This window comes from Ipomoea triloba, chromosome 13 (genome assembly GCF_003576645.1).
Source record: "Ipomoea triloba cultivar NCNSP0323 chromosome 13, ASM357664v1".
In the NCBI taxonomy this organism is placed as follows: Eukaryota; Viridiplantae; Streptophyta; class Magnoliopsida; order Solanales; family Convolvulaceae; genus Ipomoea; species Ipomoea triloba.
Window position 1 is genome coordinate 29,479,286 of NC_044928.1, and position 10,049 is coordinate 29,489,334.

The 10,049-nt window shown below is 37.9% G+C and overlaps 2 protein-coding genes across 2 annotated transcripts; one reads left to right on the plus strand and one right to left on the minus strand.

The window, feature by feature from the left end:
- Positions 1-5,522: 5,522 nt before the first annotated feature.
- Positions 5,523-7,456, plus strand: LOC116002237 (protein RDM1). The gene is made up of 3 exons (XM_031242334.1): positions 5,523-5,583; positions 6,339-6,477; positions 6,811-7,456. Exons 2-3 carry the CDS (start codon positions 6,342-6,344, stop codon positions 7,191-7,193), a joined length of 519 nt encoding a protein of 172 aa, XP_031098194.1. The 5' UTR covers positions 5,523-5,583; positions 6,339-6,341; the 3' UTR covers positions 7,194-7,456.
- A 263-nt stretch (positions 7,457-7,719) lies between these two features.
- On the minus strand, positions 7,720-10,049 carry LOC116001459 (aspartyl protease family protein At5g10770-like). The gene is made up of 4 exons (XM_031241334.1): positions 9,824-10,049; positions 7,999-9,268; positions 7,849-7,945; positions 7,720-7,731 (listed from the first exon to the last, which is right to left on the minus strand). The coding sequence occupies exons 1-4, from the start codon at positions 10,047-10,049 to the stop codon at positions 7,720-7,722; spliced, it is 1,605 nt and encodes a 534-aa protein (XP_031097194.1).

Genomic DNA, 10,049 nt, shown 5'->3' on the forward strand with positions numbered 1-10,049 from the left:
TTTAGTTTGTTATGATTTCACATCAAAAAGTGGGAGCATCTCTACTCTGCAACACTCCAAATTTTAAGTTCTAGAACCTCATTTATTAGAGCATATACTACTTCACCTCATTTGAATTCAAATGCACATGCAGATTCAGTCCTTTGCTTGCTTTGGTTAGGTTTGAGTAGTTTTAGGAAAATAAGTTGTTATCTAGTGCTTGGGATCAAAAGGTTAAATGTTGTTATCTAGTGCTTGGGTTCAAAAGGTTAAATTCCGCACTCAGTTCTACAAGGATTCGATCTTGCATTCTTGGGTGCAATATATATGTCATTTGGGAACCAATTGATTGAACTACCTGTGAGGGCGTTGTTATTTAGTGCTATATATTATGTGCATTCTTATGTAGTTTTTTTATACAAAGAAAATGAAAACTGCATGAAACACACCACAACTACAAAAATTCTGTTGGGGTGTAAGCTTGGAGCGTTGAATCAAACATTTTGTCCGTTGACTACTCTTCACTAGCTACTAGATATAACTTTTGTCGTAGTGGTGCGCTTGAGGAGATTGTTAGGGCGGAGGCTTGAAAGGCCGAGTCCAACATCCTTTCATTGAAACATAATTCTAATTGCTGTTCTCGCTACTAGCCCATCAGCAAAGCTAAAACCTAAACATGGTTTCTGATCTCTAGCTACTACGTTTCTACTTCTGGCAGAAGCATCGACTAATGGGTTTTATATATAATCTCAATTAATAGTGATTGAAAAATTTACTACTCGTACTATGACTTATCTGTTTGAAAATTTTGACAATCTATTCTAAAGTGGTAAAAACTTAATTATTTATTGTAATTCTTAAAATTTTAACTTTTTTTAAAGATAAAATCATAATTTATAACCGGGATTGTCATAAAAATCACAATCTTTCACAATTTTGGGATTTCAACCTCATCGTTAATTTCTTATTACATACTATACAAAGCATATATATAAACAAACATACATACAAATATCTATGCACAAAACCCTAACCTACACTCTAGAATATCGTGCACTTCACCAACAATTTTCTTTGGATAAAATTAAGATTAACCAATCTGTTTCAACTTCACACTCTTTCATTCAGATTTCAAATCATTTAATTTGGGCGACGTGTAACGTGTTACGATTCACTTCATCAAATGGAGCTCTCTAAACTTCAATTCTGACAACTACTGAGGGTTCAGCCACACAATTAGCAAATCATCATTAACTACAGGTAGGGGCAAAGAAAATGTGGGCCCACATATATACATATTTTATTTTATTTTTTGTAACGAGGAAATTTACACTCACTATCTGAGAATGTGTATTGAGTAAACTCCACCCCTAATAAATTATAATAGCCTGCAAATCATGTTAAAAAATATAAACTGCACTAAGAAACCCTGTGATATAAATTCGACAAAAAAAATATTGACAATAATAAATTTTGTGACCAATTAAGGGCATATAAGGAAATAAATTTTTCAATGAGTATATGAAGCTATAATATTTGTTTTGACAATTTGATAGTATATGTTTGACTATTAAATGGGTATTTACAAAATTCCAAGCACAAGATAAATAAGTGTTTAAGGTACATCATGGTTGCTAATTAAGGGCACACAAGGAAACAAGTTTTTCAATGAGTATATGATGATGGGATGAAGTTTTGGTTCATTTTCTTCATGCCTCGTTGACTCATCGAAGGGAGGGATCGATAAGTTGCTCTAATAGTACACCATTTATTAATCTTATATTATGAGTTATAAAGTGTTATTTGTATACGATGGGATATATGAAACGTATAAGTATATGACAGTTATTGATTATTTTTTGTTTCAATAGTGCGCTTCTTGACTTGTCACTCTGTCAGAGTGGGAAGTGGATCTTACTCGGACAGACAAGCGTGAAGGGGTGAAGCCTCTCAGTTGTCACACTTGTCCGAGTCTCTTCTGCACCAAATTAAAATGTGGCACGATAGACTTGACTGACCTGTAGGTGAGTGTCATGTGCCCCTTATCAATGACAATTTCGACGTGTGTTACCTTACTTGTCCCAACTCTATAAAAGTCTCCTTGGTCCATAGAAGGAAGAGAATTTGTTTAAAAAATATCCTTAGTACGACTTCGGACCTGTTGAGAGTATTTGGACCTCTTGAATTCCACCAAAACCTTATGTATTACGATTATATATGAAAATTATGTTTGGAACTTCTATTTATATAGAAATCCCCTAGGATTATAAATGTCTCGTTAGGTGTAATCATCAATTAACGTCCCAAGACAATAGCCAAAGACTAATCCTCCGTCCCAACAGAGAGCATGGCCGATGGGTGGGGATCAAACCCCCAACCTCATGATTAAGGGACGAGGTGCTGAACCATCAAGCGAGCCAACCATGTTGGTTTACCTAGTATATATGTACCTAATGATGTCTAATGTTAACAAACATAGATGTTAGACCGCTTCACTGTACTAGGCTCACGAATTATACATTAGATTAAATTTATTCATGAACTAGTATGATACCTAAATACTCAACGTCTCATCACCTTTCTCTTGTGTATTGTAGCAATAATATTATGAGAAGCCACATACATATATGTATTATTGCCAATCCTTAGTGCAGTAGTATAATAAGGAATCTTGAATACTAAGGTGATGTACATTACCTCGCAATATTTTCAAACAGACAAGAAAATTGAGATTACCTCCGACGACCCCGCAGGAAACATTAATCAGTGGTATAAATGAGGAGGAATTGAATATAAATACCCAAATTGTCAAAGGATTTGACATCCAAATGGCTGCAAATTAAAGTAGTTAAAGGCCGGAATATATATTTGTATAAATGTATAATTATTCCATGCTTTTTGTGGAAAAGATTCTCACTATATTTCCCATTCCACCATGGCACCATCCATTTTAAAAGGTATCTTGGAAGGTAGACATTTGTTGGGACTCATATATGGTTCAATTATGCAATTATGATCTTGCATGGTCCACAGCCCCGCTCCTACTTTAAAGACCAGTAGAAAGGATAAATCACGAGATGTATAGAACCTTGCACTCTGCTACAGTCTCAAGGCAAAGCTTATGATTTTTTTTTTTGAATTAATTAACTGGTTGAGTTTCCAAGACCTTGTGATCTAGTGGCACCGTTTGCACTTCCATATGAAAGGAGTGGGTTTGAGTCTCAATGGAGTCAATATTGACTCTTTGTACTTCAATAGGTTGAGACTGTAGTTATAAACAGATGTTGCATTGTAACAGGGTTTTTTTATATTGAAATTCAATTTGGGTATATTATTAGGTAATATTGAGTGTATTTTCACATGGGTAATTTTAATGATTATAGAATCATAATGAGGAAGTAGCATAAAGGGGTTTCAAATCCCATGGCTGCTGCCTCAAATGATTATGAAGATGATGATAATGTTCTACTACGTATCAGATAAAAAAAAGCACATCTACAGACAGCTGTTTCTGTTCTTCTACTTCGATCTACTTACATAAGACAACATGAAAACAGGTCAAAAAACACACAAAAAAGCATGCAAGCCCTAAAGCCATTTGCTTTTCCCAATTCCCAAAATGCCCTCATGTTTGTGAACCAAATCAAGCTTCACGAGGCAGTCAAAGGGGTGGTGGGGGGGCAAGAATTATTATTTGATCTACCTTCTCCATAGATTCCTTGCTTTGCTTTAATTAGTAATTTTATTCTTTTTTTAAAAAAAATTTTTAAATTTTGCTTTTGGGTCCCATTAGAATTTGAAGTCTTGTTTTCTTCTCTTGCCTATCTACTTTAACTTTTTATTTTTTTTTGGGTTGTTCAAATTCTAATTCCATGGTATCCGTTTGGATTACGACGTACCCCTTTTGGTCTTTTTACGTTTCTTGATTCTCATCTCGTTATCCATGGCCACCGTCATGGAATACACGCCATCTACCTGCATAATATTCTGATTACTTTCACACAAATTGTTCTTATCAATTCTTCATCTTTCGGTTAAGGTACAACTTCATATTTTATTACTTTTTAGGTGAATTAAAATTTTGGTTTAGAGGGGATTAAAATTTGTCACATTATAAAGACTTTGTTCGATCATGGTCTAGGTATTCATGAGTCTTAATAAGAATTAATAGTAAAATTTACTAATTATATCAAGAAAGATTAATCAGTGTCCCGAAAAGGGTGATCCGAGCAAGTGCTTTAGTGGCATGTTGATCATGTAGCATTGTACCATATAAACAGTAATTAAGAAGGTGAAGATCAGAACAATATCTTTAGCGTATATGCCGCCGGAGAGGAAGAGATTTAAGGTGGCCTGCAGGTATAGCATTAAAAGGAGTGTGCATATATGCATATATGTATCATTTATGTATATGATTATGAGATTGATTGTGTAGCTGTGGACTTTGTGTGCGGCAGATATGCATCTTAAAGTATGTCTGTGTACTTCTCCCGAAAATGATGGTAGAGTGAGTGAAATATGATTCTTGTATTAGAAAGTGACAAGTTCGATTCTTGTTAACAACCTGCCTTTTAATTAATTGAATCCATGAATCCGATGACAGGCATCAAATTTTTCTCTGATTTGTAGGTTATTACATGCACGAGAGTGGAGTACGTTTACACGGTGTGCACCCAATTAATAATAAGTACGGCAATAGGGAATAGTACAAACCATAGCAGAATGAAAATACTACATGGACTTCAAAAATCTATTTCCAATTTTTACTCCCACTTGTATTCATATTTGATTAAAGGATTAAAAAAAAAAAAAGGTTGATGGATAAACGTATGACCCCTATTACTTTAGGGGAATAGTACAAACCATAAAATATGGTTGATGAATACTACATTAAAATTTCCATCCACTGCGCATATCATTATCAAAGCATTAAATTGCGACAACAACCAAAATGGTACAATACATCAAACATTCTTCCTTGTTCGCAAAATGACAAAGGTTATGTTGGTCGTGGGAGCTAATAAGGGTGTTTTTGGTTTCCAGTGAATGATAATCGGAATCGGAATGTGAATCGAATACTTGGTATATAGTAATAAATTTTGGTGAAAGAGATTTTTTATGTTTAGTAATAGAATGTAATATATTATCCATAGTTGTGTTTTAAAAAGTTGCCGATCAAACACTAACTTTGATTTTGGTTCACATTCCTAGCATGTAAACCCAATGTAATGTTGTATATTGAGATCTAAAATTGTCAATATAAAGTTCTAGAATTCTGAATACAGAATTCTAAAATTGTGAACATGAACCCGGGGAATGTGGACCCGGGTCCATAGCATAATTTGCTCCCTCTCAATTTGCAGTCTCTCACAGTCTCACTACCGCAAGCCCAAATAGCCCAGTTTTATTAGGTGGTGGACTCAATCTACTTGTGTTGGATTTGGGCTCAAGCCCAATACCCAAATGGTAACCCAAAGCCCAACATTCACTGAATCTCAACACCACATTCTCATTTTTAACGGAAATTTTTGCATTCACTTCACTTCAACACCTCCTCCACCGCCACCTCGTCCGTGCCACAGCCGTCGCCGTCGCCGCTTGCTGGTAAGCATACCTATCTCACACTTCCTCATTCTTTAAATTTTTTCGGTCCACTTTACTTCCATTTCCGAGAGAAGAGAAAACTGTGTGTATATATCAATTACTTTCTTCAAGTTTTATGTTCAATCTCTCTCCCGAGCGTTACCAAAATTTCCCCTCTGGCATGATTTTGTTGATTGTTTCACATAAAGACGATAGTTTCCCAGCCCCAGAAGATAAATCATCTTCGAATTCCATGGATTGTGTTGTATCGCCGCTTTAAATTAAATTAAAATCGTGAATTTTGAACTGGAGCTATTGGGGATTGTTCTAATTGTGGAAATGTAAATTCTTGAAATCCATCGTTATCAAAGTTTTTACCTTTCACATTTTTACTTCATTGCTAGGGTTCTCTCAGTTTTCTAGTTCTGTTTTTTTCATTTGAATGATGAGGAAAATTGCATCTATTACTCTATGGGTGTACTGGGTAAACCCGCTTTTGATCCTATCCTTGTTGGCAAAGGACCAGAAGGAGACAACCCTAGCTTACAAACTCAAACCAAGAAAGTCAAGAGACTGTCTCAGTTGGAAGTCGAACTTGTAACCTTGTAGTTATTAAGTCGTATGGGATGTCCCCATTTTGTTTTTTCTTTGTTTTATTGGTTAGGAGTTCTTAAATTCAATTGAATATATGTAGATAGAAATTGGTGGATTTTGATTATGTTTTTTTTTTTAAACAATTTTGATTTTGATTTTGATTTTGATTTTGATTTTTGAAGACCATGAAGAGGACTGTACCATTTGGAGAGCAAGTAGATATATCTTCAGATGAAGATGATGTTAAACCAGATAATGATCTTAATAAACTGCTCACCAAAACGTTTATTGATGACCAACATCTGGAAGAATTATTTGAAGGTATTGTAATCTTGATTTGTTATCATTTCCATACTGCATAATGCTCAATCTGCATATAATTTTAAGAAGTTAGTGTTGTGATTGCTTCATTGCTTGTTATCCTTCATTCATTCGCATTGTAATTGTCAAGTAGTGTTCAGTTCTTTTAGCCTCTGACGTTATAATACTTTTTTGCCCAAATCCTTATGGCATAAATAAGGTTCTCTCGGTGCTTTGTCAAATTAATCTCGTTACACAAAAGCTTGGATAGTGCTATTTGTTCGGCTTGTTGGTTTGATCGGTTTATGTCTGTGTTATATCTTTCCAAATTCCAACCTTCTTTGTGGAATGCAGACGACTTGGTTAGGAGTTGTAGAATGTACCAAGAATACATGCAGAAGCTACCGATACCTTCTCACCATGGCTCAGTTATTCCGTTTACCTCGTGGATGGGGTTAGCTGCATCCCTTAAGAGGGTATATGGGCAGCCGCTCCATTACCTTACCAACATCCAAATGAGGCAGTGGGATCAATTGAGGATTGGCGCTGCAAAAGAGGGCGTTCCGTTGGATACCATCATCCATCCTAGTAAAGCAGAAGCCAGCATCTGGGCTATCGAAGAAATTCATAGGCGTACCTCCTCTCATCTTTATCTATCGAAACTCTGGCAAGCTGATCCTAGGCATTACGCTTACATTGATCCTATCGTCCCAAAGCTGCCAATGCCACCAAAGTAGGTTCTTTTCTGTCATCTTGCCGCCCGTGTAAAGTAAATATTATGCCAAAACTCAAACCCCCCTCCCCCAAGACTTGTTGCAGACTATTCAAATTTATTTTCCCGGTTATGCTCATCTGAGTAGGTCTGTTCTACTATTTAGGTTTTAGGGAGATATTGCATGGTTGCTACCATTCATATCGTTTACCATAGGGGGAAGTTTTTATCATGGATGTTTTCCTCCTTGCTTAATATGATGATGGAAATGACAAATTTATTCACATTGATGAGTTGATAGGATGATAAAAACTGGTTGGATTCTTGTTAATCGAACTACACACACACACAAAAAAAAAAAGATCAGAAGATAAGTTAAATTTTATACATACTCTCGCTGTAACTGGTTGATCAATCTAAAATAAGTTAAATAGCTTAACATTTTTGCCAGTCACATGTTGCCGGTTTTGATTAATCTCTTTACTAAATCTCTTGAGGTAAAATTGAGTGGTGTTGCAAAATTATCAAATTGTCTATGGTTTTAACACTAGTTAGCGAGAAATCTGAAGGGCAACATTGATTAAAGTTTAAAGTTATTAGGGACCCAATTACATAAAATTAATCGTGAGAGATAACATACAATTAATCGTGAGAGATAACATACATTGCTCTCAACATACATTGCAGATCGAACAATTGAGGGAGTAAAAGTACGATTTTTCCAATGATGACAAAAGAGAAAACAATCCCTTCTGCAACTCAAGGAGATCAGAATACCTACAACAATATCACCGGAAAATTATGGTCACGAACAGCCACCGGAGGCAAACCCCAGCCGCCCTCCGGCGACATCATACACCACCTCAAACGTCTGCTGTTGATAGTTTCCGAAAATCCCACCATCTGTAGAATTCGCAAACGCCAGACAGACTGCTGAGCGGTCATAATCTAGAGGCGCCATCACCCCTCTAGGATCCAATTCAACCTCCACATCATCACCAAACGTGAACCTTATCTCCGGTATGGTTGGGTTAGGGTAATTGGTGAAGTCATAGCAAGTGTCCAGTATCGAGTCTGTTTCTACTTCCGGATACATTGTCATATGCTGCTTGAAAGCATCGCGCAGAGCGTTGTAGGCTGGCGTGGGGAGGCGGGTTATGACGGTGCCGGAGTCTATGAAGGTCCCGGGGTTCTGGAACACCGCCGGAGAGATCGACAGCTGGTGTCCGTTAACACTTATTGCCAAGACCTCGATGGAGTAGCCGGATGAAGGCAAGAAAGGTGTGTAGTTGAGATTATTTGTGTTTTTATTGTTCTTTCCGAACGTTAAATGTCCGTCGGATCCGGTCGGGGTTGGGAGGCAATAGGAGAAGTAGTTGCCGAATTGTTGAGATGTTTGGGAGACGATAGAGAGAGGAGCAGTTCCTAAACCCATAATTCCACCATTGTCGCTGCCGTAGGTGAAGTCGTTGTCTTCGCCGCACCCAAATATGAACCCGTCGACCACATTCGTGGAGGTTAAGGTTAGCTTGTCCGTGGCCAGCTCACCTATGGAGAATGACCCGTCGAGGTACGAGGTGGTGTAGGAACACTCGGTGGAATCCTCGTCCTCCTCCTCGTCGCATTGGTCGACCGGGTAACCCGTGGAGGCCTCCAGGTCGGCGCAGGCCTGGGAGTCGCATGGTACGTAGGAATAGGTGGTTGAAGCGTCCGGGTCGAAGATTGGGAGCCTCTGATTGTAGCACTCCGCCTCGCCGCACGGCTGGCATTGAGTCCACGTCAGGTCGCTGCCGGTGTCGAACTCTAGCTCCACGTCTTGCGCCGGCGTCCCTAGTCCCACGGTCACGATGTAGTTACCCACGCCGCTTGGGCTTTGATTCACGGCCGGGAGATCTACAGTCTCCAACTCCCGGGCCCCCATCTCGCTATTAATATTGTTCTTGGCCAATCTGAAAGATCTGAGTCGGGGTTGGGCTTGCATTGATTGGACTCGAGACTCGTCGCGCAGTAGAATCTCCCTCATGCTTGGCGAGTCTCCGCCCCGAGCTGAGAAAGGACCGAACCTGTGAACAACCTTCATGGATGTCTTTCTACCTTCACCTGAAATGCATATATCAATATATCATATCATTAGCAGCCCGGCCACTCAAAGTTCCAGAAACTAAAAAAAGATGAGAGTGCAACCCAATTAAGTTGGTTAGGCTGTCAAAGACATCGTGGTCTGATGACACCCGGTTGCACTTCACATGGGAGGAGTGAGTTCGAGTTTTAGTGGAGGTAATAATTGCTTTTTGTGCTTCATTTGGCTGAGAAAGTAATTATGAACAAATACTACATTGTATCAGAGTTAATAGTACTAAAAAAAAAGTTGATTAGACTAAATAAATTATACCGTAAAACATAGAAAAATGTTTATTTTTAATACATTAAGTATTCATTTGAACGTTCAGTATATAAATAATGAACATTATGTCAATTGAATGAGAGCAACCTATTAGCCTTAGTTTCTTGGTTTGAGGCCATCAGCTATAGGCCTGCAACTTATGCTAATTTACTTATAATCCATTAAGATTACAAGACCATATTTATCCAGTGCTCACTCTCAAGTAGTGGCTGCCAAAAAAACCCTAAAGATTAACGTGAACAATGAATGACCTTTGGAACTGGTTTGCTTGCAGAAAAAGGGTGGAAGCATGGAGCTGAGTGGAAGAGTTTGGTAGTGATGAGCTTCTAAGCCGTCAACTATTCCTCTCGAAGCATTCCCCTTCTCCAAACTGCATGAAATCATGATAACCAGAAGGAAAACATTTGCTGATGATTGAAGAAGAAGAAGAAGTTTCAACATCCTACCTGCACTAAGTTTTCCAGTACGACTACACAT

Bases quoted from the DNA above. Each gene is read 5' to 3' on its own strand.
- LOC116002237 (XM_031242334.1), top strand. From the start codon at position 6,342: ATGAAGAGGACTGTACCATTTGGAGAGCAAGTAGATATATCTTCAGAT. The intron at 6,478-6,810 runs GTATTGTAATCT...TGTGGAATGCAG, and splicing joins TCTGGAAGAATTATTTGAAG to ACGACTTGGTTAGGAGTTGT.
- LOC116001459 (XM_031241334.1), bottom strand. From the start codon at position 10,049: ATGTGTAGTCGTACTGGAAAACTTAGTGCAGGTAGGATGTTGAAACTT. The intron at 9,269-9,823 runs GTCATTCATTGT...TATGCATTTCAG, and splicing joins CAAGCAAACCAGTTCCAAAG to GTGAAGGTAGAAAGACATCC. The intron at 7,946-7,998 runs GTTTGCCTCCGG...ATATTGTTGTAG, and splicing joins GTCGCCGGAGGGCGGCTGGG to GTATTCTGATCTCCTTGAGT.